This window comes from Terrapene carolina, unplaced genomic scaffold (genome assembly GCF_002925995.2).
Source record: "Terrapene carolina triunguis isolate 2854851 unplaced genomic scaffold, T_m_triunguis-2.0 Scaffold191, whole genome shotgun sequence".
In the NCBI taxonomy this organism is placed as follows: domain Eukaryota; kingdom Metazoa; phylum Chordata; order Testudines; family Emydidae; genus Terrapene; species Terrapene triunguis.
In genome coordinates, this window is record NW_020664542.1 from 376,308 (window position 1) to 404,010 (window position 27,703).

Consider the following 27,703-nt stretch of genomic DNA (forward strand, 5'->3'; position numbering starts at 1 on the left):
CCCAGGGGTCAGCAATGTGTCCGTACAAAGACACAAGTGTCCGTGGTAAACATGTTGAGCTCTGTGGTAATGAACGACATAACCCTCCCGATGTCCGTCACTAAGTCTGGTAATTTTGTCAAGCGTCCATCGCGCAACATGGTGGTGCCGACCCTGGTTCCCCCCACCCATCTGACTGTCCCCTGTCCACTCCCCATCATCCTCATGGATCCCATTTCATCTGCCGCCCCCCAGCGCTTCCTCTGCCTCTTGGCTTTGCTAACGCCTGCGCGCCGCACCCTGGCTGCCTGCTCGTGCCGCTCCTTGCACAGGGACCCAGCAGCAGCTTCCCCCAGAGGAGGGTGACGGGCCCTTCCGGGGGCCCACACACAGTCCGAGGCCTGCCTGGTCCCACGGGCAGGGGTGCTCAGTTCCAGTCGCTAAGGCAGAGCCCAGAAGCGCCGCATTCCCTATCACACAGCTCCTGCCCCCAAATTGCCCCCTTGCAGCACCAGATGCTCCTGGGGGCCCCCCAACTGCCATGCATGGTGGAAAGACTCTCGACACACACACACACACACACACACACCCCTGCCGGCTTGTGAGGCTGGTCCAGAATCCCGACAACCTAAACAAACCTGTGCTCTCTCCAGTGCTAACCCCTCCCTGACCAGTAGGGACCCCGTCCTTCCCGGGTGCAGAAATGAGGGGACACGGCCACTGAGCTCCCTTGGGCTCCTGCTTCACCCGCAGAGACCACGCAGCAGCAGCAGCGCCTCAAGCACGCTCCGTGGGAATCTTTTTATTGTCACAGCGAAAGGCACGTTGGGGAACTGTAGCACCGGAGCAGGGCTGCCACCACAGGACGCTGCTTCAGAGAGGGACAGAGCTGAAGACGTTCGCAGATCTGGGGACAGGGCCAAAGCCAGCAGGCTCCACGGTCCGCTGCATTTCTGCTGCCTACGCTACCCAGTGGCAACTTCACTCCAAGCCGCAGCGTCCGTCTAGGGAGCAAAGAGACCAGGATAGCGCCTTGCTGAGAACGGAGCCTTCAGGCAAGGAGAGGCTGTGCAGCCCATCTGTCTAACCGCAGAGGGGAAATCCTGGCACAGAGCTGCTTCCCGATGCCCCCACAGGGTCCTCCCATGCTTTGGCCTAGGCAGCTCTCTTCCTACAGACATGTCCTGCCCCTTACCCCCCCACTGTATGTCCAGGCTCCAGCTCCACTCATCTGTCTCCCCGCTGGCCCCAGCCCACTCCCCCTGCATGGGCACCAAGGGCCCAGGCCTGGGCTCCCGTATACTGATGCTCCCAACCCAGAATCCGACCGGTGCTTTGGCTCTCCCCGTACATGCCCACCCCTACCCTCCATGTGTCAGGCTATACTCATTTCCCTGTTTGTGACCGCTGACATCTCCCAAAGACTCTGTGCTCCCCGACATGCTAGAGCTCCCCTCACCCACATGCCCACTAATGACACAGGACTCTCCACACACCTCCACCCTCACCCCCTGGCTCATGCCCAGCAAGGCCCCAGGATTGCAAGCGGCTTCTCTCGCAGGGCTTGTCTTGTCACCAGACTCACTCAGTGACAGCAAGGCCCGGGTCTCTGCTCTCCCCCCCCCCCCCCCACTGCTCTGGCCAGAATACGCGCGACCGCTCAAACAGCCCTCTCACCACCAGCAGGCAGCCCACATGGGGCGAGCTGGGATGGTACTGATCACGCAACCTAAAATGTAGCAACCGTGTCTGGGTCCTTGGGGACAGATGCCCCTGCCCCAACTGGCCTGATTATAGCCCCAGCTAGACGCCAACCTACCTTGTTCTTCATCAGATCCGCCACACAGCCCTCACTGGGGTACTGTGGAAAAGCACAAGAGCCTGTAACAATCCCATAGCGGAGTCAGGAAAACGCCCCTTGGGCCTTTCCCACTCGTGCTGCAGGATGACTCCAGCCCTCATTCCCACCAACGTCTTCTTTGCCCTGCCCCTCAATCTCTGCCATCATGGGGGGGGGCCCACAAACCCCGCCCTCAGGGAATCTAGTACCCAGACCCACTAGTCTGATGTAGGAATGTTTCCCTGTCTACTCAGCCTTGGCTGCAAGCCACCACCTATTGCCCTACCACCATCGGTCCCTGGCCCTCTTCCCAGGCTGTGCGCTCTCCTGTTGGCTCTACTCTTACCCTGAAGGTATTGGCGGCTGCACTCATGGCCTCTCCGCTTTGCTGGACTGTACGCTCAGCTCCTAGTCACTAACCCAGGTGTCATCTCCTTGCCTGTCTTTGTGGTGCTCTAGTTTTTCCAGCCTGCATAGCCTGGTCCCACCTGAGGGCTTGGCTCCTCTAGGGTGCGTGTGACTTCCCCACCCCGCAGCGTGCATATATCGGTCACTAGTCCCAGCTTCTTCTACAGTGTCCGCACCGGCTCAGCTCACTGGGGTCCTGTCTCTGCGGGTGCATTTACGCCAACAGAATTACTACCCTTAGCCCAGCAAGGCTGCAGCTGCAGTGACGCTGAGCCACTATAGTGGATGGGGACTGAGGGGGCATGAACCGTCCCTCAGCTGTGAGGCCTGCCAGGGCTGGTGTCTCCGCTGAGTCCTCTCAGGTGGGAGCCAGCCAGCTACTGGGCATACGCATCCCTACGCCAGCTGGCAACTGATGAGGACGGGCTCCATTGTCGTCTCATTGACTGTGGGTGCTGGTGCTGGGCTGAGCCAGAGTGCTGGGGGATGGCACCCGTTTTGAGGTCACCCCAGAGCAGGCAGCAGGGCAAGCTCCAGGGGGAGCTGACGGGCTGTGCCGGCTCGTTCCAGGAAGGGGATTAAGCCCCCCGCGGTGGTTCACTAGCGAAGCCATTCGCAAACGATAGCAGGTCCCCAGGTGCCTTCTACCATCTTCAACTGGGCCAGACGCTGTGTCCCTCTTCCCCGCTGACCCCTGCACTGCTGGATCCTAGGCCCCATACCTCCATGCAGGAGGGTTATGTCGTGCACGTCCCTTGGCGCTACCCTGCAGGGCTCGTCAAAAGCTGCAGGTTGTGCAGCACGGCTGCCCGATGTCGGCAGGGCAAGCCAGTGGGAACGCCTAACACCTGTGCCCAAGGCCCGCCCAGGCTTCACTCCCGGGTGTGATTCAAGCTGTTAATAATATAGCCCTCTAGGACGACCTGTCCTCACTGCATCTGACGAAGTGGGTATTCACCCACGAAAGCTCATGCTCCAATACGTCTGTTAGTCTATAAGGTGCCACAGGACTCTTTGCTGCTTTCACCTGTCCTCACTGCCACTCCATTGTGAACAGCTGCAATGCACTTGCTCACTTCCTGGGGGCACTGGTAAGGTACCAGGCTCTCACCCCTGGAACCACTCCCTCTCGTGGCCCGGCAGAGGCCAAGTTTGGTGACTCCTTGGCCACAGAGCCAGGTGTGTCTGTCCAGGCTAGCGGCTTAGGGGGCTGCTTGGGGGGGGGGGGGCAAGGGGTGTGGCCAGCAGCTGGATTGCTAGTTTATATGGTGGGGAGGAGGGGTGCCTAGAGCAGCGATCTGGCTAACTGGCTTGTAGCTTCCTATTTTCAGCCTTCCCAATGGAGGTGCCCGTGTGTGCCACTGCCTGGTCGCCAGACAGCGCTCCTGGTTCCCTGCACACTGGGGCAGCTCAGCAGATGGGCTCTGGCTGGCTGGTCACCACGCCTGCCTGAAGCCCTAGCGCAGCTGTTACAAAGCCCAGTATAGCAGGAGGCTCTTTGCCACCCCTGGAGCCTAATATCCCAGCCGCAGAGCTCAGCTTAAAGAGGTCGCAGTGGGGAAATACGGCGAGGCTGCGGCACTCCAGAGGGAGGGCACATGATCGGGATCGCCACGGGACCATTCCTCATTCCAGCCAGCGGCGTCTGGGGGAGCCAGGCACAAAACCGGCCCAGCTAGCCGCGGCCGTGGGGCGCCCATCACGGTAGCATCTGGGCGCTGGGCCTTGTGCACAAAGGCAACGTGAGATGGAAAGGGATGTTCTACTGGAAACCCTGAGGCCTTCCAGCCTGAGCACTCCCCTCTTACCCGCCCTGGGCAGCGAGCTGGGAATGGCAGTGAGATCATGGCCCGGAGAGCCACAACCAGCTGGCAGCTGCTCAGTAAGGGACCTAGGCCCCACTTTGGTGGACAGGTTTCGCATCACAACAGTTCTGGTCACGTGGTCATGGGGGGTGCTGAGCGCTTTGGAAAACCAGGGCACAGCTGAGGATGCTGAGCCCTTGGGAATGGGCTCTCGCTGGCTCTCCTATTAACCGTCTCCACCCAGCAGTCTCCACCCGATGGGCTCTGGAAGATGCATGCCCCACCCAACCCATCTAGGTGCTTATATGGCCCTCCTCAGTCCCAAAGTACTAATGAAGGGCTGGCCTGGGGCCCCTTCCCTATGGGCATGGGGTGCTCATCCACCGCCTGTGCTGCACCGAGGGTAGCATCTGTCTCTCGGGCTGTAGAAGGTGCTGGGAATGTCCTAACTAGAGCCTGCTGCCTATCTTCCTAAATCTGGGGCAGATACAGCCCTTCCCCCATGACACATTCATGTCACCCACTGAGGAGTGGGTGTTACAGGTCTCCCGCTGTGCCAGACTGGTAGAGGGATAGGGAGGTTTGACTCTAGCTCAGACTGGAGCCATTCATGCTTTTAGCTCTGGAGGGCGCCCGTTCAATCCCTGCTGTCCCCCAAGATGGCAGCCATCAGACGCCCCCTACATACAGTGAGGCAGGAGGAGATTCCAATGCAGTGCAGTGGGCTTCAGTAAAACATGCAGGGTTGAGATTTAAAGAGGTCTAACGCCCCAGATCTCAGTGGGACCCAGGCACCTGGACAGCTCAGGCTGTGATTTTCAAAGACAAGCAACCCCAGTGCTGGGACAAGGAACAGAGCCACAAAGGCCACCAGCCCGCCAGCCCGCCAGCCTTACCTTTCACATCAAGCCTACAGTCCACCGAGGCTTCCCCGAGGGGATTGACCGCTTTGCAGGTGTACACGCCGCCGTCGAATGGGCTGGGTTTCCGGATTTCCAGCGAGCAAACCCCCTCGTTGATCACTGCGATGTACTTGGGGTCTTCCCGAATCTCCGTCTGGTTTTTCAGCCAGATGATTTTGGGCTGAAAGACAGCGGGTTTCGTTAGCCGTAGAAATGAGCTCGTGGCAGCTGGAGGCAGCCCACTAGCCCAAAGCTTCTTCCTGTAGCCAGTGCTCTGCCTCTGGTCGTCTTCATGGCTTTTCTGCACTGGTCCTGACAGTGAGGCCTTTGAAGAGCCCCTTTGCCGTGGTGAATTAGAAGCCACCCAGCTGGTGTGATCTGTCCATTTCTGGATAGGACGCTCAGGGCACGCAGCAGGGCCTTTGGGGGAACAGCCGTCCAGGGCCCCATGCCCATCGCTGATGGGGCAATGGGGTAGCTCCCTGTGTGTGCGTGTAATGGGGCTTTGGCGCAGCAGATGAGTTAACCACACAGGTGGCACCGTTCCCTTTGTGGTGGTAAAACACCCTGATGCCATGGAGAGGGGCACCCTAGATACTAACACACTTGCCCTCTGCAGCCCCACTGGGAAGCAGGCAAGTATTACTAGCCTCATTTAAGAGATGGAAAAATCGAGGCTGAGGTGACGTGACTTGCCTGAGGCTGTATGGTGAATAAACAGCACCAGCAGGATTAGAACCCAGGTCCCCTAGCTGGTAGCCTTACGGTCCAGCTGCTGCTTCTTTAAGGCAGTAGGAAAGTCTATGCGAGGAGGATGGTACATGTGCCTGGAGAGCCCAGGCAGAGTTTCTGCACCCCCCACAGGCTTGGCGCACTCCCCTGACCTGCCAAAATGGGGCGCTGCATTCCCAATGCTCTCAGATAACTCCTCCAGCCCATTCAGACACCGACCCCACTCATGGAGCAGCCTCCGAGCCCGCTCCTTCCTGGCCGCCTGGTGCCACCCAAGTACCCTGCACAGTAACGCTGCAGGATCCAGCGGCCGCTCAGGCACCCACCCCGTGAAGAGACGTGTGAGGGAGGGCAGAGGAAAGGCGGGGTGAGGAAAGGGTGGAGTCTCACCTTGGGGAAGGCCCGGACGCAGCAGAAGAGCTGGGTGTTGTAGCCTCTGGTGGTAGACCTGTCCGCCAAGGGCTGGGTGAATTTGGGAGGTTCGGAGAAGTCCCGGCCCGAGTACTTCTCGGGCTTGTAAGCAATTTCTAGGAAACAAACAGCAGGTCACAACAGTGGCTGCCTGTGCCCTGGCGCTCGGGCCAGGCAGCGGTGGGGCTCGGGCGCCCTTAGCAGAGAAGCACTGAATACTCCAGAACACCCTCCTCCCAGGACCAGAAGCAAACCCTGAGCCTCAGCCAAGAGTTGGTCACTGGAATGTGTCCCCGCCCCGTGCTCTGTACCAGCCCAGGAGAACCCCCCCACTGCAACAGCCACCAATGTTGTCTCAGGGGGCCAACATCTCATGCTGGGAGAGCAGCTCTGAGGCCATGCCACCCCATGCTACCTGGCAGGAGATCACAGGAGAGAAAGCTACGGATGGGGGAGAAATTACAAGGGAGACCATCCCTCCTGGGGAAAAAAAGCTATTTTAGACAGGTTTAAGAGAATATTTATTGGGACAATTTTTCATATCCTTCCGCCTTTGAAGCTAGAGGCTGAATCCAATGTTACAGACCCCAAAGAGGGCCCCAGAGCCTCCCCAAAGTGCTGTAAGCTAGCTGTGTGCCTTTCACACTGTACCGTCCGCTACCACAGGCTCTTGGGGGGTCAGGAACAAGGGCTGCGCTAAGACTCCCCCTGTTCTAACGGGAGAGCGCTCCCGTTTCGAGCCTGGCAGGGCACGAGCCGTTGGACCCGAATGCTGCAACCTTTCGATGTCTAGAAAACCCTGGGCCTCCTCCTTTCACTCACATCAGCCTTGCGGAGCTGCCGCCAGCAGCAGCTTTCCCAGCCAAGCTGTTTGGCCCCCCATTGGCCATTGGCCACCTCTTAGGGAGAGCGCCTCCTCCCCGCCTGGCCGCTGCTCCCTGTTGGGCGTCCCCAGCACCAACCTGGTTTCCGGATGTGGGCCAGCTCCGTGGTGAAGGCCGCTGTGGCGCTGTGCCCGCAGGCGTTCTCTGAGAACACCCGGAAGGAGTAGCTGTTGCCGATGATGAGGTCGGAGACGGTGCAGCTGGGCCGGGGGCAGCGCTCCAGCACGGTGAACCATTGCTGAAAGCCGAGGGGAGCCAGGCTATTAGTGTGGGGCATGGTGAACACCACCCAGCCCCCGGCGCGCTTCCCATTGCAAGCCCCAGTGCTGGGAGAGTGGGGTCAACCCCCCGCCACGCTTACAGCACAGGTTGGCAGGCAGCCTCTCAGCCCAGACCCTGGGGGGAGCCCTGGGCCCTGGCGCTCCAGCTATAGGACCGGGGTCTACCCAGGCACCGAGTCGGTCTTTCCGCACCTGCATCCGCGCAGCGTCCCCACTGCAGCCCCTCTGCCTTGAGGAGCCGAACCCAGCTTGGCCGAGGCCTTCACCCTCCCGTGAGGCGCCAGGCAGGAGCTGAGGTTCCTTAGATGGACGCGCTGCCCGAGCCAGCATGGCAGCCAGCTTCGCCCCCGCCCCCTGCCCCATCTGTTCTCTCCTCCTCATCTCTGCATTAACAGCTCTCTCCCTGCTCCACGCCACTCCCAGCCATCGTCCTGCTCCACCTTCACCCTCTCCTCAAACCCACTCGCATCCTCCCCCACTCAGTGTGAGCCGCCTCCCCTGCCCTCCATCCCTCCCTCCCTCAGCAAATTCTGCTCGCCCCAGGGCCTGATGGTGGCCTGGCCCTTCTGCTCTCCTCAGACCTCTGCTGGCCCCTTGATATCAGCCCCTCCTGACCTTCCCGACATCCTCCATCAGCCTGTCGCTCTCCACGGGCTCTTTTCTCCCGGATTTTAACATCACTCCATCTCCCCTCTCATAATCCCTCCCTTGAGCCTCCCCACCCGCCCCTCACAGCCAAGATCTTCAGACACGCAGCCTTGGCAGTCCGGCTTTAACATCTCACACCAGCCATCCAATGGCCACCTGGCCCCTTCTCCAGCCTCATCTCCCTGGACCTTCCCATCGTCTTTGATCCTGTTGATTGCACCACCCGTCTCAGCTGCCTCTCCCCAGGCACGTCTGGTTCTCCCCCCGCCTCTCTGGCCACTCCCTCAGTGTCGCCTGTTGTGTCTCCCCCCAACCGCCGTCCATGAGTGTCCCTTAAGGGCTTCTCCTTGGGGCTCCTCCTCTTCCCCCTTCGTCCTGGGTGACCTTATGTGCTCTGATGGCTTCAGCTGCCATCTCCCAGACATTTCGCAAAGCTCCCCCAGCCCATCCATTCAGTCTCATGTCTGCCCCTGGCTCCAGTGCCCCAGCTGGAGGGCGGCATGGCAAAGACAGAGCTCATCGACTTAAAAGCCAGAAGGGTCCATCATTTCATCTGACCTCCTGCACACTGCAGGCCACAAACCCTCACCCGCCCATCCCTGCAATAGTCCTATCACTTCTGGCTGAGTTACTGGAGTCCTCAAATCATAACTTAAAGAGAATCCACCACTGACACTAGTTTAAACCTGCAAGTGACCCGTGCCGCACGCTGCAGAGGAAGGCGAAAACCCCCCAGGGTCTCGGCCGATCTGACCTGGGGGGTAAATTCCTTCCCAACCCCAAACATGGTGATTTGACCCTGAGCATGTGGGCAAGACCCACCAGCCAGACACCTGGGAAGGAATTCTCTGTAGTAACTCAGAGCCTTTCCCATCTGGTGGCCCATCTCCAGCCGTTGGAGATATTGGCAGCTAGCAGTCACAGATCAGCGCCATGCCACTGTAAGCAGACTCCTCACACCATCCCCACCAGAAACTTATCAAGTTCAGTCTTGAAGCCAGTTAGGGTTTTTTTGCCCCCACTGCCCCCCCGCTTGGGAGGCTGCTCCAGAACTTCACTCCTCTGATGGTTAGAAACCTTCGCCTAATTTCAAGCCTAAACTTGTTGATGGCCAGTTTATCTCGCCCAGTAGAGAATCCAGGGCCTGTCCCATTACTCAGGCCTTGGGACCACCCTTACAGCCAAAAATAAGCCATGTAGCCACGGCAGTGGGAGCAACAGGGAGGGGCTAGCTGCAGTGTAGACACCCGCTAGGAACTGAAAGAGATTCCTCATCTGGGCAACTCTGAAGTGGGTGGACCCTGATACCGTCCCCCTCGACTGTTATTTTAGCCTATTAATTACACGTAGGGCAGGTGAAAAACAAAAACCAACACAGGCCACAACTCTGATTTCCGCCAGGAGGCGACATGTGGGTGACTTCTCTGTGCAAACCTCTGGTACACAGCTGGGCAGATTTGCCTCCCCTTGGGATAACCTCGAGAACGACTTGGGGACGTTTTGCCAGGGCCACCCAGAGGATTCAGGGGGCCTGGGGTCTTCGGCGGCCGGGGGCCCCCGCCGCCGAAGACCTGGCACTTCGGTGGCGGGTCCCGGGGCGTAAGGACCCCCCGCCGTGGGTCTTCAGGGCACTTCGGCGGCGGGTCCTGGAGTGCCGCCGAAGACCCGGAGTGGAAGAAGCTCCGGGGGCCCGGGCCCCGCGAGAGTTTTCCGGGGCCCCTGGAGCGGGTGAAGGACCCTGCTCCAGGGGCCCCGAAAAACTCTCGTGGGGGCCCTTGCGGGGCCCGGGGAAAATTGCCCCGCTTGCCCCCCCCTCTGGGCGGCCCTGCGTTTTGCTGGGTGAGCTGCAGAAAAAAATGCACTGACAGAAGATGCCATTCTTGATAGCTTAGGTAGTTACTGAGATACCAGCCTGTAGCGGGGTGGTCACCCGCTCCAGCCGTAAAGGGCTTAAAACAGCCCAGGAGAGGGCTGTGTCTGGGAGCAAGCAGTTCCCAGGCTGATTGGGGAAGCAGGCTCAGCTGTGGCCACGCCCCAATCAGGGCTCAGCTGTCCCTTATAAGAGGGCAGTGGGCCAGGAGCAGAGTCAGTCTCTCTCTGCCTCTAGAGAGGGAAGGGCCTGGCTGCTTAGGAGCTCACAGGGTACCTAGAGTGGAGCAGGGCTGGGAAAAGACCAGAGGAGCTCTGGCCTGGAAACCTCCCAGGCTGCAGGCCTTGGTAAAGACCCAGAAGGGTACTGGGGTTGCAGAGGCCAGCCCAGGGGTAGGCCAAGGCAGCAGGTCCAAACCCCCCTTGCCTGTGATGAGTGGCTCGTACACTGCAGTCTGCCCCAGTGAACGGGGGCTAGATGATGACTGGCAGTAGCCTGATACTGAGGCGAGGTGGAGATAGTGGGTTGGGGTTCCCCTGGGTGGGGAGACCCAGATACTGCGGGGGTACTGCCAGGGGGCAACCTCCAAGAGAAAGGGGGTCCAGGAGGGACACGGGGGCCAATGAAAGGCAAGACACCGGCCGGCAGAGGGCGCTGCGGAGGCTGGCGAGCTAATTCCCTGGGAGGCCAGCAGGAGGCGCTGCGGAGGTGAGCATTGCCCCGTTCCACAGCCTAATGACTTGCTCCTTGACGTGGTGGTGGTGGAGAATCTTCCCTCTGCTGCAAAAAGTACGAGCCCCTGAACGTCCCGAGCAAGACAGACGAGGCATGGCAGCCGGCCCTCAGCCGGCGTGAGCCTTTAATGCACAGGGTAAGCAGTTTGGTCATGGAGAGGCTGCAGTTGTTGACACAACAGAGAACAGTTGCCCTTGTGCCTGGCTCAGCAGGTCTCGCCTGCATGACATTCTCCCTTTCGCCTGCGCCCAAGCATCATTCAGCAGCGACTGGGCTTTCAACAGGTGCCTGTGGGGGATGGGCAAGGGGGCTCTCACTACTTTAAAGGCTGAAAAACAAGAGGTGCTGAAACTGGCATGCCTCCTCCCCACCTCCCACCCCACCCACCCACCCGCCTTCCTCTTCTGTATCCCCAAACGCCTCCTCGGGCCAGTCCCTCTGTGACCTCCTCCAGCAGCAACAGTGCTTAAAGGTCTGGGGGAAAAGTGGGGTGAGCTGCCATCACCCCTACATCTGCCCATTCCCCTGCCTGGCAATTAATTCCACCCCCCCACCCCCAACACCCAAATCAAGCCTGTCCCCCCATCAACTCTGCCTCTGCATCTGTTCTGCCACATCTCTCCTCCTGCAGCTCCTGGGGTTCTTCACCTCCTTCTCCCAGGCCTGGGGAGGGGCTGCAGCGGGGGCCCCTCTCCCCACTCCAGGCAGGATGTTGCATGCAGGGAGAGGAGGGGCAGAGGAGGAGACCCCATTGTTTACAAGGGGAAGAGGGGGTGGGGGAAGTGGAGCTGCACTGAGCTGCTGGGGGCTCTCTGCTCTCCCCACCCCCCTTGACAAGATGTCACGTCAGTGGGAGGGGGGACAGAACCCTGTCTACCTCCTGCACAGATCTGATTGGCTGCTCTTCCCCAGGAGGTGGGTAAATGGGGAAAGCAGCCAATCGGGGGCAGTCCCCAAGTGGTACTAACTATGTGCCCCACTGAGACAGTTTATGGCCTGGGTCTGCACCCCGTTGCACCGTGAGGCTTGAGCACTGGGTAGCGAGGGGCCTGGCCATGATTCTCTGCTCACATCGGAAGCGCACCCGCCTCTTGCTCAGCCCTGGGCCCGGGGCCGGGCTACTCACTGCTATAGGCACAGCACCTCTGTGTCCGGTTCAGAGTGCTTCCCTGGGAAAACTCTGCTTGTCGGACCATCTCCATGGCAGGTGGTTCTGCTCACATCACTCCCCCGAGCCCCACTCCCCACCACCAGCTCCCCCTTCTCCATGTCATCACACACAAGCTTCTGCTCCTTTCCTTTCAGGTCCTACACTGCTTAGCGCCTCCCTGCTTATCCACACCACACGGCCCTGACTTCCCCCGCTCTGCTGCCCCTACAGCGCCAACCTCCACTCCCAAACCCACCAGTGCATCTTCTTCGCTGCACCCCCTGGGGTGGGCAACGTCCCCCTGGAGCGACCTCTGCCCTCACCTCTTTCAAGCCCCTCTCCGAGGCTCACCCCACTGGGCCACCTATGGGCAACTCCCAGCTGAGACTGTCGGGTCTGTAGGGACCTGGGACCTGATTTCTCACTCACTTTGTTATTTTTTAGAAATAGCTGATTTCAGACCACCTCACCGTGAATAGATCTGGCCTGGGTAAAGGCCTGAGCCACTCCCCGCCTCATTCTTTCCAGCTGTCTGTTACAGCCACTTGTTTTGTCTTGCCTTCGCCCGTGAGCCCTGTCCATGCAGCACCCGGCCCAACGGGACCCAGATCCCTCCTGGGGCTGTTGTGCAAATAACCGAACACATGCAGAGCTGGGAACCAAACCGTTTCGGAGGCACCCAAGAACGTCCCGTGCAAACCTCTCCTGCACCGCGACGTGAGGACTTCCCTACGCCGTGCAAACGGATGTCAGGAGGGGGCTCCATCTCCACGGCTCTGCCTGCTGGGGGAGGTTATGAGGCTATCGACACCAAATCCCCCCCACCCTGCTGCCATGAGCACTGTATCACAGTCCACAGCGTCTGACTCAGCTCAAGCCGCACACTCATCCCAGGTCCCGCTGCTCAGAGACGTACTCCGGGCAGAAGCCGCAGACTCACCCCACTCTTCCTGTCCGATTTCTGGACCGTGTACCCTTTGAGTGCTGCGTTCCCGTTGTCCTTCGGCGGGCTCCACTCCAGCGCCACGTTAAACCCCCACACGTCAACCAGCTTCAGGTTCGCTGGAGGGCCCGGCTGCTCTGCAATGACAACCAGAGGCTCATTCCAGCCGCTGAGGCCATCCCCTGGCAGGTACAGGGCAGGCATGGCGGCTCACAACAGTGGACAGAGAACTCACGCAGCCACCTGCCTGCAGAGATGGCAGCTGCTTTGCTGAGTCCATGGGTTGTGTGTGGCACTGTGGATCAGTATGGGGTGGGAGTAACTAGGGGAACCCTTGGTGGTCTCTCACCCAGAATCTGTCCCATCTCTTATGAATCTGTAGAATCATAGAATATCCGGGTTGGAAGGGACCTCAGGAGGTCATCTAGTCCAACCCCCTGCTCAAAGCAGGACCAACCCCAACTAAATCATCCCAGCCAGGGCTTTGTCAAGCCGGGCCTTAAAACCTCTAAGAATGGAGATTCCACCACCTCCCTAGGTAACCCATTCCAGTGCTTCACCACCCTCCTAGCGAAATAGTGTTTCCTAATAGCGTCCATCACCATGGTGTCCGAGCAGGGAGAGCCCTGCATGTGCGTCTCTCTGATTTCATGGGTTACTCATGTTTGCATGAGCCTACAGCAGCATCCAGGAGTCTGGAAAGAATATGCACCCTGTCCCCCAGCCCCCCCGTCAGTTCTGCTCCCGAGCCCATAATGACCCTCCCACTGTCCCTACTCTCCATCCATTTTGTACCCTCTAATTCATCCCTTTAGGGCATCTTAGCCTTATGCCCAGTAGCAAGCTCCCAAACCCTGCAGTGCTCCTCATGCGGACCTTTCCTCCTGACCACACGTAGTGCAGCGGGCCGAGCACCCTGCTCCGGGAGGTGCTGCAGGAGCTTCCAACGTCTCACACATAAGGACAACACACACACCGCTCTGCCCTGGGATCTCTCCCCCCATTGCTGGGTGCTGGCCAGCAGGGAGTTTGGCTGGCAGCTCCATCCCCAGCCACACCAGGGCTTGGCTATCCCAGCTGGAGCTGCCATGGGGCAGAAGTGAATTCTAGGGGCCCCATGCTGCAGGGAATCTTGCTTGATGGCCGCAGGCCCATGAGAGCCAGCAGAGGCTGCAAAGCTCCATCCAGGCACCGACCCGCACCCAGTGCTTGCACCGTTCTCACCGATCACGTGGATGTCAATGGTAGCTTTGTCCTCCAGCCTGTCTATCTTGACGCTCAGCTGGTACTGGCCAGAGTCACTGCGCTCTGCCTTGCGAATGAAGAAAATGGTGTCCCTGTCACCACTGCGCACGGTCACCCTCTTGGGATCCAGAGGCTGGCCGTCTTTGCTCCAGCTCACCTGGGGCCTCGGCTTTCCCTAGGACAAAGGCGGAGGAGAAAGCTCAGGGGAGCAGTTCAGGTCCATTCCACCAGCCGGGCACCGCCCAGCCAGCTCTATGCCAGTGGTCCTTGTGTGGTCTTTACTGGCGATGCAGAGACGCGCCTTCTGAGAGCACCTTTGAGATGTTAGATTTTTAGGGGGCGGGTGGCTTTGCCTAGTGGGCGAATCTGTGGCTTGGCTGTGATTCCATTTCCAATGCCCGTCTTCTTATTTCCCCTGCAGCTGTGGTATCTCGGAGCAGTCACTGCTAATCAACAGCCTCAAGAGGACAATGCCAGCTGGGCCCATGCTTGCTAAGACTACGGCTAGCGCGTCAGCTGTGACATCAAAATACAGCATCCATCAGACAGGCTATACGCTTTGGCCTGATCCTCCAGTGGGGGCCACAGAGGATCATCTCCATCCCCACCCTCCACTTCCCCGGCTCCTGGCTCTGGCCACTCACTCTTACAGTCTAGTCTAATTGGCTGCAGCAGTGTCAAATTCTCGTTTTCTCTTGCCTTTGCTAGAGAGACCAGAATGTGCAGACAGCGGGGTTTGCTGCTCTGGAGCGCTCAGTGTTTGCAGTGAGTGTCACCTACTGAAGGGCACTGACAGTTAATTACGTGGTTTAATTGGCACGATACCCAGATCACAGCACCAGGCACCTGGCTGGAGAATGCACAGCACTTTGCAGGCACCTACTTGCCAGCAAGAGCCAGAGAGGGAGGATCGCAGGGTATGCGGAATAGACCTTTGCAGCTGCTTGGTTAGGTAAACAGACAGGGCGGACCCTAGGCCCTCGTTGGGGCCCCTAGGCTGGTCACATGGCATTGGGGCCAACAGCTACCCTTGGGGCCAAAGAGAGTTGGAGGATGCCCTGTCCTAGCCAGTCACTGGTGCACGTGTCATCCAAGCCCCCAAGTCACACTCCTGGGAGCAGGCAGGAACCCCCTCCCACACCCTGCAGGGTGGTCAAGGGGATCCCACCAACCCCTCTCTCTGCCGTGGGGTGGGGGGGCATGGAGGATAGCCCTGGGGATGCAGCATCCTCCCTACTCCTGCCAGGTGTGAAGACCCCAATAGCATGGCTCTAGCCCCTCCCACCCAGTCAATGGGCAGTAAATATGTTCCCAGTGCCCCCCATGTGGTTAGGGGTAAAATCCCACTGGGGGCTGTCCCCAAGACCTGGTGCCGAGGAGCTGGGGGAGGGGTGAAAGGGCATTTCCCCATGCCTTGTAATTGGCAGAGCTCCTTTCTCCCTCCAGCCTGTCCTATATCTCCACCCAGCTCTCTGTCCTCTCCCGGGTAGCGTGGGCCCAGCTGACCGCCCAAGCCCATCACCTGGGCTCTCACCCAGGCCCCCTCGTCAACCCTCCAGAGCCAGGCAGCACCCCATTCTCATCTCGTCTTCCTCCGGCATGTGTCCTTTCCGATCTGTCCTGGGGGCCTAAACTCCCCTCCAGGTCTCCTACCTGGGTCACTGCGGCCATGACCCCCAGCTGCTGACACCTCTCTATGGTGCTTTCCTGGCTCTCCTCACCTTATGCCTCTGAGCATCTGCTGACCTTTACCATACTTACTCTCACACAGGCCTGGGAGGCAGGGCACTGCTGGTCCCCATTGGCCAGCTGGGGAACTGAGGCACAGAGAGACTAAGGGACATGCCCAAGGTCGCACAGGGATTCTGTGGCAGAGCCAGGCATTGAACCAGGGGCGCTTGAGTTGCAGGCTAACCACTCTTTTCCCTTTGCTCTCCTCATGCCGCTCGGAGCCCTCCACAAGCACCCCCTGTTTCACCCCACCAAGTTCAAGCTTCCTGTCTCCTCCCCACTTGTCTGCTACTGTCTGTTCTGGGGGTCTCCCTTGAGCCCCCTGCTGCAAGGGAGGAGCCCCCCCAGCATCTCCGCACATGAGAGGGGGTTTGTTGTATAGACAGAGGCCAAGCCCAAGAGCCATTCATTGGAAACATCGACCACCTACCTGGAAAGGGATTAGCAGGTTTACCGCCTCCCCAGCGGGCCGGATGTACGTCTGCCACAGGTGGCGCGGCACTCGGATCTTCGGGTGCTCTAGACAAAGCAGATGTCACACACCCGTCATTTTCATGAGCGCTTCGGGAAATCACCGCCCCGCACTCTCAGCGGGAGTTCCTACGGCAGGCTCTCAGGCCTTCCAGAGCACTTCTTGTCCTAGGTATCCCCAACCGCTCCCTGCCTGGGCAGCACAGGATTGGCTGACTTGGCACTGAAATGCAGCCACCTCTTGGCTGGAGCATGGCTGCCACCTCACACCAGTAACACAACACAAGGGGATTACGGAGCAAGCGGGGAATTACTTCTCCAGCAGAAGCTTGGGCAGGCTGCTGTTGGGCCAGAACATCCCGTCTCTAATGAACAGGGGCTGTGGAGCTGTTACTGCCCACAGGTGGTCGCGGTGTTGGTTTTTTATTGCATCTTAATGGCTGTGCCTCCTGCAGCATAGTACTAAGTAACTCTAAAAACTGATTCAGTTGGGGATTGGTCCTGCTTTGAGCAGGGGGTTGGACTAGATGACCTCCTGAGGTCCCTTCCAACCCTGATATTCTATGATTCTATTGCTGGGACTGGAACTCGCTCCAGAGAGAGCGCCCCCTACTGAGTCACCCTTGCTGCTCCCTGCAGCACAGCGCCCCCTAGCACCACACTGGGTTATTGGGGTCAGTGCTAACTCACTGGAGAGAGTGCCCCCTACAGAGTCATCCAACACCCCTCCCTGTAGCACAGCGCCATCTAATGGGGAAATTTGGTTCTGTACTGACTCAGGGGAGAGAGCACGTCTAAAAGTCATGCAGCACCATTTCCTGCCGCAGCTGGGGTTCCCTGCTTGACTGTGAGCTGAGAGAAGATGGGCCGGATGGTGAGGGGTACCACCTGGGACCTCTGGCGCTAACACCATGTGCTGGAAACTTACTTCTGCGTTCCCTGGGGAACATAACAGAGAGAAGCAGAAAATGTTTGCTAGTGTATACGGACTTTCTGTCTCCTTTACCAGAGTCAAAATAGCAGCAGGGTAACTCTACCACGGCTGCATTTGTTGGGAGTTCCTTTGGAGGCAAAAGGTTTATGCTAGTACATAATAAAAGAAGCGTATGCCTCTCCCAGGATTAACCATGCAGGGGCTTACCTCTAGGAGAGATATTGTATGGGGGGCCGTGTCTAGAGTTAAATCTGAGTTGAATGATGCCTAAACAGCTGTGAGAGTAAAACACAGGCAGTTTAGGGTGGGTAGTGAAGGAATGCCTGACATTCCCAGAAAGCCTGTGCCCAACAGCTGAGCTAGCATCTCCTCCTCGCACGCTTCTATTTGGTCCTGGAATCTTTTCCTGATGCCCACGCTTGCACTTATCAATCTTGGTGGAACAAAGAAATCTCCCCCCCCCCCGAAATAATGTTAATTCATGTGTATCTGTCTCAGCGCCTATACGCACACATCTTCAGATGTAACTCACCCTTGTACAGACCTCATGATAATTGTTTCCCCAGGTGTGAAACCCTTCTTCCTGCCCTAGTTACATGTGAAATGTGCATTGTGTTGACTGTCCAACAGATACATCACAATTCCCCATTCCTGCTTTTAACTGTCTGTCTAGGGGTCTGCGGCTATTTAAAATCTCTTCGGAGCACTCCACATGATTTGTTGAAACAAGTAAACTGCATCAATAAATAAGTGAAAATGGAAGATAACAGATGGAGCAGTGTGAAGTACACACAGTAGGGTTTAGCAGAACAAACATGCACCATTAATAAGCCATACACAGTATTTTGTTCCTAGCACAGCGAGGAAAGCACTGACAGGTGCACATTTAGAATGAAATGCAAAAATTAGGTTAATGCCACTTTCTGGTTGAGATTTTAGCTTGACAGAAACCAGGAAGCTCAAAACTGTAACTTGGCCCCATGGCATAAGCATGCAGGCATCAAACTGGCCAACATACCATAGATACAGAAAAATAAAATACCATGCAAGTTGGCCAAGATACAGTTTGCTCAGGAGCAGCATTCAGCAAATAATGGATTTTTCGGTTTGGCGGCTGAACCCAAAAATCCTGAAATAAATGTTTTAATCAAATAACTTGGAAAAATTTCATTTGGAATCAAAATGTTGGTCAACTCAAAACAAAATTCTATTTTTTTAGTTTTTCATTCTAATTTTGGCCTTTTGGGGGGGGGGTGTTTAAACTGGACAGATTTAAAACTGAAACACTGTTTTGAATGAAAAAAATCTAAACAAAACGTTTTGAAACAAAACAGTCAAAATAAAAAACGTCACCTCTTTTGAAAACACAATTTCCAGTTGAAACTATTCATCGAATTCAAATTCGACAAATGTTTCGGACCCCCAAAAATGCATTTTTCAGCAAAAAACAAAGCAAAAGAATGGCTTGATTTGCTGACAAAATTTCACCCTGATCTATTCGGGACCCATCTTTGAATTGCCTGATTTCAAACATTTGCCCACGGTCGTGCAGTGTTCTGCATTTAGCATGTGTTTTTGGAAGAGACGGTGTTTTCAGACAGCAGCTGGGTGATGGTTAGTGGCCTGTGAGATACAGGAGTTCAGACTAGATGTTGATCTCTTCTGACCTTAAACTCTGTGGGCTCGGCTGCACAGGAAGTTACTGCGTGGCAAGCCAGGCATGTGACTCTATAGCGCACTAGCTTGCCGTGCAGTAACTCATCATTTGCACATTGCTACAGTGCAATGAAAGTTCCAGAGTGCGGCTTAGTTCGCATGGAAATTGGTGCGCTTTAGATTCACATGACTGGCTTCCCACCTAGCAACTCACCATGTAGATGAGCCCTGGCATGTCTACACAGGGACACTCAGGAAAATTAATCTGAACTAACTAAAGGTATGAATTTACAGTGGATTAGTGAAACCACATTAAACACCTATGTGGACACTCATTTGGAAATAAATGGCCTTAATTCAATTTAGTTTAATTCACTTGCAGAGTGAACTAAGACAGGCCTTGTCTGCACTAGGACATCAGCTAAAATTACCAGTTGATCTGCTTCTGGGAGCACAAGTGTTGACATGGAGCTGATGGCTGCAGGCATATTAAACATTGGTTTGTATACACTTGCTCTGAGCAAGTTTAGACAACACTGCCTGCAACATCCTGGCAGAGGCCAGAAGCCCTGTGTATGCTAATAACACACTGGAGCTAAGGTAGCAGTAGCCATCAAAATACATCAAATCCAATCAAATCCATCAAAGAATCCTCGTGTGAACACAACAAAGAGTCCTGTGGCACCTTACAGACTAACAGATGTATTGGAGCAGAAGTGAATACCCACTTCGTCAGACGCATGACGGCTACCCCTCTGATGTGTGAACACAGACACAGTTTGTGCTCCTGCCTGACGGGATTACAAATTGCATTACATCTGCTGTCAACTGCGTTGCTGGAGGGGGGTGCTCATCGAGAGAACATCATCCACCAGCACAACTGTCTAATCCTAATCCCTCGCCACAGTGATCATAGAAACCGTGAGAGCTGTAACCATGTGAGCTGATGGGAAGCACAGTCCTGCTGCTAAGGGTGTACAGGGCCTCAGCATTCCACACCCCACATGGGATACTGCAGGACAGGAGTAGCAATGGCCATTCAAGCTTTATATCCCTTTTTTCAGCTCCAGATTGCTTTAGTGGAGTTTTCCTACGGGGTTAACGTTTCTCAGAAGCGATTTATTTTATTTATTTTTTAGCAGGGGGAGTGTTTAAAGAAAATCCACTGAGCTCTGAGTTACAGCAACATGAAAACGTACAGGTTAATGTAGCAGGGCAGGAACCCCGCTCCTGCCCTGAAGGGCTTAAAAACAGCCCTGGGAGAGGGCTGTGGCAGGGCAAAGCAGCGAGCCTGGGCTGATTGGGGAAACAGCCACAGCTGGGCCACGCCCCAATCAGGCTGCAGCTGGCCCTTATAAGAGGGCAGTGGGGCAGGAGCAGTCAGTCTCTCTGTATCTAGAGGGAGAAGGGCCTAGCTGCGGGGAAGCTGAATAGGGTACCTGAGTGGAGCAGGGCTGGGGGATAGGGCAAGGGAGCTGGGGAGTTCCTGCCCAGAAAAGCCCCAGGCTGCAGCCTTGTCAAAGGCCAGAAAGGTACTAGGGTGCAAGGGTGCAGCCCAGGGTAGGCAGAGGCAGCCGGTCCAAAACCCCCTGGCCTGTGATGATTGGCTTATACAGACTGCAGTCAGCCCCAGTGAAAGGGAGCTAGATGGTGACTGGCAGTAGCCACTGAGGCTGGGTGGGGGTTCCCCTGGGTGGGGAGACCCTGAGAGCGGGTGTACTACCAGGGGCAGCGCCCGAGGACAGGGGACACCAGGTCCGGGAGGGACACGGGGGCTAGCAGCAGCGAGGCACCAGCCTGCAGAGGGCGCTCCGGAGCTGAAGAGCTAATTCCCAGGACGACTGACAGGAGGCGCCGCAGCGGTGAGTCCTCGCCCTGCTACAGTTAACAATTTCTTAGTCCTTTCTGCTCTTGGACAGCTTTGTATTCCCATGTCACAAGTGACGTGTTCATAGCCCTCCAAGAGGAACGTGAGCCTTGCTAAGTGTGGGGATAACGATTCTTTAGCCAGTTTGAAGTGAGTCACGTTCCCATGTTGCACACAGACAGTGCTTACCTCTTCTGAGCAAAATAAACAGGCATCATTCCAGCACACAGACAGTCGCATACATGTGTGTGAATGTGCAACAACACATAAGTGTGCAAAGGACAAGTGAGCCAACAGATGATATGAGTGTTTAACTAGAGGAGTGTAAGTGCACACACTGAAATAACAAAGCAAATGTTTATTTCAATTATTAGAATGTTCAAATGAACGCCTTTTGCTGGAGGTTGGTGATACATGGGCATTCCATGAGAGGAAGTGTCTAGACAAAGGTCAGGGACATCCAAACGGAGTGCCCTGAAATCAATGGATGTTGCACCCATTTACATCAAGGCTGAATTTGACCCAATAACTATTATTTGAGAAATAGCATTTGCTCACAATTGAAAGCCATACTGTAATGCATCAGTGGGCAGAGTTAAGGGTTAGTGAGAGTTCAACCTTAGCTGAGCACATACTGACTTGTGTGCTTCTTTGTGCTACCATAATGTTGCACCCATGTCGCTTCTGTATAGGCTGCATAGAGTGAGGACAATACCGTACCGAGTATCTCTCTGATGACAACAGGCTGCTCCAGGACAGCTGGAATACTCATGCCCCCAACATTCACTGCCTTCACACGAATCTGAAGTCTATCTCCTGATGTCAGGTTGCGGATCGTGTACCGGGTAGAAAGAAAGAGTTCTTTGTTAGCAGCTACCCAGTCTGCAGCTGGAACAAACAAACAAAAGATCTTCCTTAATAAGACAGCAGGTTACAAGCGGAAAAAAGCTAACTTCCAAATAAAGTAAATGACGGAAGTTAAATGGATTCTGACAACGTTCATAGGCCCAACATGGGACCAGTTTTGTGGTAGTGCAATGCACCCGTCTACAGAATCTAATTCTCTCCATATGGGAGTTTCCCAAAACTACTTCAATGCACAGCCAAGCCCTCATGAACTGTGCCTGTGCCACCGATCAAATCCCTAGCTAGCAAGTTGTCAATTTCATTCCCAGTAGAATGCAACCCAAAAGACCGGTGTGCAGCTTCCTCCATCCCCAGCGCAGCTGGCTAAGGAGTGAGTAATGCTGGTTTGGTGAGTTATGATCAGACTTTCAGTGTGACTCTGCTCACTTTCTCTTTCCCTCACTTTTCCTGAGCATTCGTGACTGGACTAATATTCCCAGAGAGCAGCTTTCTCAGAGCTGGGCTCAGAGCCAAGAGCCACTGCTTTGCAACACCAGCTTTGATTCAGGCAAAGGCAGCAGAAGGTTATAAAGGTCAGGTTATCCAGTCAGGGAACAGAAACAATGCCATGCGGCTAGAGGTGACCATTTGCACAGCGTGACTATGGATCGGTGAATATCAGATACGCGAAGGAGTGCTCGCGCAGGCTGAAATTTGCTACATAAAATATCCATCAAACAATCTGGAATAGCAAACAACTTGCAAACCGGAAAAAGGGGCAAAACTCACTGAATAAATTGCTCATTCTGAACTGTTCAGCTAGGGTGACCAGATCACAACAGTAAAATACTGGGACACGCTTGGGTGCTGTCAGCCCCGCCCACAGTCCACTCCTGCTCCTCCCAGGCTCCGCCCCCACTCTGCCCCAGGTCCCGCCCCCTCCCCACTCGGGCCCCCCTGCCACTGCGCCCTTCCTCATCCCCTGGCCCACCACTGGCTTGCTGCATCCCTCCTCAGTCCCCCAACCACCGCTTGCCTCTTCACACACCCCCCACCCGCCACTTGCCTTAAACTACGGTGCTGACCTCCCCTCTGCCCGGTGGGTGCTCGCCCGTCCCCTGCCTCTTCCCACCCCTGCACTGCCCTCGCCCCACCCCCATTCCACCCCTTCCACAAGTCCCCACCCCTGCCCTGCCTCTTCTCTGCCTGCTCCCCTGAGCGCGCCGCATCCCCACTCCTCCCCCTCTCTCCCGGAAAGTCCTAAGTGCCACCAAACAGCTGTTAGGCGGTGGGAAGCGCTGCGAGGGAGGGGGAGGAGCAGGGACGCGGCGCACTGGGGGGGAAGGAGGCGAGGAGGGGGGAGCTTGGCTGCCGGTGGGTGCAGAGCACCCACACCCACGGAGTCAGCGCCTCCCTCCCACTTGCTTCCTTACCCGAATATCAGGACAAATGGGGTCCCGATCGTACATCGATCAGGACAAAGGGTTAAATATCGGAACAGTCCTAATTTTATTGGGACATCTGATCACCCTATGTTCATCCAGGGCTTGCCCCCAGCAAACCAACACTCACCAGCCCCCTCGGATCCACCAACCAACCAGGGCTCGTTAGCCATCCCCACCAGCCAGCTCACTCGTACTTATCAACCTCTCAGAAAGAAAACTAGTGTGCTATTCAGCGTCCAAAAGGGGAATGGCCCACAAGTGGGAAACTTTGCACATTCAGGTGCTGCACAGAATCTAGGGCATTGCTGCTTCCCCCTCGGAGCCGTCCTGCTGCGAGCCTCAGGCTCCATCATACTCCGCTTTGTGAATTCCCACTGAGCCTCTGGGGAGTCAGTAGCGTAGCAGGCAACACCACTAGTTGTTGGTAAGTTGACAGCCACATAGCAGGGCTTGTCATCCACCCCAACAAACCAATCTACATGCCCTTGCCTCCCCAAGCCAACTAACCAGGGCTCCCTGACCAGGGCTTCACAGCCGCCCCAAAACAAGCAATGGGCTAGGACTCCTCTACCATCCGCTAAACACGAACTAGGGCTTGCTGGCCAGTCTCAGCCAGAGCTAAACAGCTGCCTTCAACCGGCCACAGCTTGGGAGCACAATGCCTCTAACGTAGAGTCATAGACTTTAAGGTCAGAAGGGACCATTACGATCATCTAGTCTGACCTCCTGCACAATGCAGGCCACAGAATCTCACCCACCCACTCATGTCATAAACCCCTAACCTATGTCTAAACCCCTAACCTATGCTAGCCGGCCAAAGCTTGGGAGCCTCCAAAAGCCAATCAAAGTAAGGATTGCCAGCCAGGCCATCCAACCAGAAACATCCACACCTTGGAAGAAGCCCTCAAGATCCACCAGTCCGTCCCCCCCAAAGCAGCCCCCCAGAACAAGCTTGCCTCAGCACCCAAACAAACAAGGGTCACAAGCCCCCTTCCACCCCCAACCACCAGCAAGGTTTGTGCATCAGCCAAAACTTTCCAACCAGGCAAAACTCTCATGCCGGCCCCAACCAACCAACAGCCCAGCTCCAACCAGCTAGCCAGGGCTCAACAGCTACCCACTGCCAGATGGCCAGGGCTCCTTTACCAACTAACCAGGCCCTACACAATCAAGGATCATAACAGACTGGATATTAGCCCAGCTCTCTCCAAACAGGTGCTTGGTTTAGCACCAGACTTGGGAGTGTCAGGCTGTGAAGCGCTTTTGCCTCCTTCACTACACAGTTCAGTGTTAGGTGCCTGCTGGTGGCGATGTAACCTACATGAAGGCAGCGTCCCATCCTACCAAGGCTCATGGTCTACCCCAAGCCAGCCAGTGCCCCTAAACCTCTCCCTATCAGCCAGCCACAAGTAGCACTCTGCCCCAAACCCACCAACCACAGTCCGTGGGCCTGCTGCAACCAGACATCATGGACCCACACTATCCAACTAAACAACCAAAGGTTCACATGGCATCCTGCCCTCGCAGCCCTGCCAGGCTCATGAATCGCCCCACACATCCAGCTAACATTCATCTCCCACCAACAAACCCAGCCAGAGCTCCCCAGCATCCTCCAAACCTCAACCCACCAACGAATGCAGACAGGGCATCCCCCAAACACCAGTCTGAAAAACACGATGGGGCAAATCCTGCCAGCAGCCAGGGATCAGCCCCAAAGAATCAGCCAACCAATGCCTGCCAGTGGCACCAATGAGAACTTGCCAAATGCCACCAGCCAATAAGGTCTCCCTCCCTCGCCTGCCCTGTTCCATCAACCAGCAAAGCAGCCAGTGGACTAATCAGAGACCATCAACTTGCCAACCAGAGCCTGCCAGCTGCCACCAGCCCACCAAGTTTCACTAGCCTAGTCCAATCCAGTTTGCCACCATCCAACTCACCACCTGTCCTCAACCCAGGAACCAATGCCTACAGCTTCAGCCAAGCATGGCTTGCCAGCTCTCCCCAACCGTCTCTTCCTAATCCTTACATTTCCTTTCAGGTCCATGAGGATTAAATATTTCTCCTCTCCCTGCCCATCTCCACCCCCTCACCAATCATCCTGAGTCCGAAGCCAAAATATATTGCACCTGCCGATCAAACATAACGCCAACATGTTCAAAATTGGTTGCCTATTTCTATATATAGGCATTTAAATATATGGACTGCTTTTCCGAGGCACTGAACAGCCACAATACCTGCTGATTTCAATAGACTGCTGAAAATCAGGTCACTTATTTAGGAGACAAAATAGAAACACAGACCTAGAGCCTCAAAAGGATTTAGGCACCTAATGTCCATTGAAATCAATGAGTCAGGTGCCTAAACACCTTTGAGGATTTGGGCCACAGGGCCCTGAAGTGAGGCACACAAGTTTGAAAATTTGGGACTGACCTTCTTAGTGCCCGTCCGTTTGTCCCTAACTCCCCACCCCTCCGCTGTTCCTCTGCAAACTTTTTCCTCCTCCTGATGTTTTTATGGCTTTCTGGCATCCAGATCTACATTCATATGTAGTGATTCAGATGTTCAGAGACCCCAACATAGGACAAGGAGCCACCCTGCTGTTCCCACCACCGTCTCCCAACTCCAGTGGCTCAGGAAGAGAGACTTGGGTTCATAGTCACAGATTTCAAGGCCAGAAGGGACCACTGTGATCATCCTGTCTGACCTCCAGTAAAACACAGGCCAGAGACCCCAATATAATTCCTAGAGCAGAGCTTTTAGAAAGACATCCCATCGTGATTTTAAAATGGTCAGCGATGCAGAATCCACCACAACCCTCAGTAAATTGTCCCAATGCTTAATTACCCTTGCCATTAAAACTATACACCTAATTTCCAGATTGAATATGTCTAGCTTCAACTTCTAGCCATTGGATCGTGTTAGACCTTCTTCTGCTAGACTGAAGAGCCCATTATTAAAAATGTGTTCCCTGTGTAGCTACTTATCGACATAATCAAGTCCTTTTATCCCATGGGAGCAACGTGTCCACCACTGGTCGTCACTGGAGATTAAACCTGTGGCCTTCAGCACGAAATTATGCCCCCCTTCCCGTTGAGTTATTGGAGTCAACCCAGTATCTGGCAGCAATAGTAAGCTCCTAGCCTCTATGGAGAGCTGGTCAATTTTTATTTATTTGGAACTTTCAAAGAAAAAAGAAATTTTACACAAAAATGTTTTGCTGGTTTTCAACCAGCTCCTCCCCTGTGTGGCCTGGCTACGAGTCAGGGACATGACACACTCAGCTAGTGTGTTACATGATCTTCCCCATTAACACACAGCTCTTCATGCTTAGAAAGGAGTAAAGCTCAAGCCTACTTCCATCTTTGCAGCACTCCACCAGGTATCCATCCAGGCCAGCGGAGCCTGCCTGCTCTGGGGCCTTCCATGTCAGGGACACCGAGTTATCATTCACGTCCTCCACTGCCAGGTGCAATGGGCAGCTGGGCGGCTCTGTAACAAACATAGACACGTTAGAAATACACGGAACCCCCCACTGACGCAACCCCTCCGGCTAGGCCTGTTCGCCACACACAGCCTCTCAATGCATTTCCCAAGTGCCTACCACGCTCCCACCCCAGCCTCCCCCACCCACCCCATCCACCCAGAGACACCCACCCCAGGCTCTCCCGTCCATCCCCAGACACCCACCCCAGCCTCCTCTGGCCCCCCATGCACCCACAGACACCCACCTCAGCCTCTCCCACTCACCCGCCACAAGACACCCACCCCAGCCTCCCCTGGCCCCCATCCACCCACAGACACCCACCCCAGCCTCCCCTGCACACCCCTTGAGACACCCACCCCAGCCTCCCTCACCCACCCCCCACAAGACACTCACTCCAGCCTCCCCTGCCCACCCCATCCACCCAAATACACCTACCCAGTCTCCCCTGCCCAATCCATTCACTCCTAAATGCACCCACCAGCCTCCCCATGCCCCAAAACACACCCAGCCCAGCCCCACACACTCACCCCATTCCCCCCTGCCCACCCCAGCCCCCCAATACACCCTCCTCAGCCCCCTTGCCCACACCCATGCACCCAGATACCCAACGTAAGAACGGCCATAGCAGGTCAGACCAATGGTCCGTCTAGCCCAGTATCCTGTCTCTGGCAGACAGGGCCAGGTGCTTCAAAGAGAATGAGCAGAACAGGGCAATTACTGAGTGACCCATCCCCTGTTGTCCAGTCGGAGGTTTTGGGACACCCAGAGCATGGAGTGCATCCCTCACAATCTTGGCTAATAGCCATTGATGGACCTGTCCTCCATGGACTTATCTAGCTCCTTTTTGAACCCTGTCATACTTTTGGCCATTTTGGCCTCCCTTTGACCACCTCATCCCCTAAATACACCCCTCCCCCACCCGCCAGACTAACCCTCTCCCCTCCTTATGGCCCCCAGCCTCCCTCTGCCCACTCCATTCCCCTAAATACACCCCTCCCCCCGCCAGCCTAGCCCCCTCCCCTCTATGCACCTCCAGCCTCCCCCTGCCCACCCCTAACCCCGAGGATGGGCTCCCGGGTCCGCCTGGCTCCCTCTGCACAGACGCTCCTCTCTGACCAGATTCATGGTCCGCTCCCCTCCCCTCGCGCCCCCCGGCTCCCCTTCACCTGCTTTAGGCTCCCCGCGCTCCGGAGCAGCGGCCGGGGGCTGGGGCTGGGGCTCAGGCTGCAGGGCGCCCTCTGCTGGCGAGGCTGGAGCCGCTTCTGCTGCCCGGTCTTCGGCCGGTTCGGCTGCTGGGGTCGCCTGGGCCAGCTCTGGGTCTGGGTCTGGTTCTTTGCCGGGCATGACCGCAAGGTCTGGGGGCTCCGCTCTAGGGGGAAAGAGGGCTCTGCTCCGGATGGGACCGTGTTTCTGCTCTGGATCTGGGGGGCACCGCT

General features: G+C 56.1%; 1 protein-coding gene across 1 annotated transcript; it reads right to left on the reverse strand.

Moving 5' to 3' along the window:
- Positions 1-776: 776 nt before the first annotated feature.
- Positions 777-27,703, reverse strand: MYBPH (myosin binding protein H). The gene is made up of 11 exons (XM_026654364.2): positions 27,434-27,703; positions 26,138-26,272; positions 21,213-21,380; positions 15,995-16,083; positions 13,813-14,008; positions 12,586-12,725; positions 7,040-7,199; positions 6,057-6,193; positions 4,929-5,115; positions 1,799-1,840; positions 777-983 (listed from the first exon to the last, which is right to left on the reverse strand). The coding sequence occupies exons 1-10, from the start codon at positions 27,609-27,611 to the stop codon at positions 1,830-1,832; spliced, it is 1,401 nt and encodes a 466-aa protein (XP_026510149.1). The 5' UTR covers positions 27,612-27,703; the 3' UTR covers positions 777-983; positions 1,799-1,829.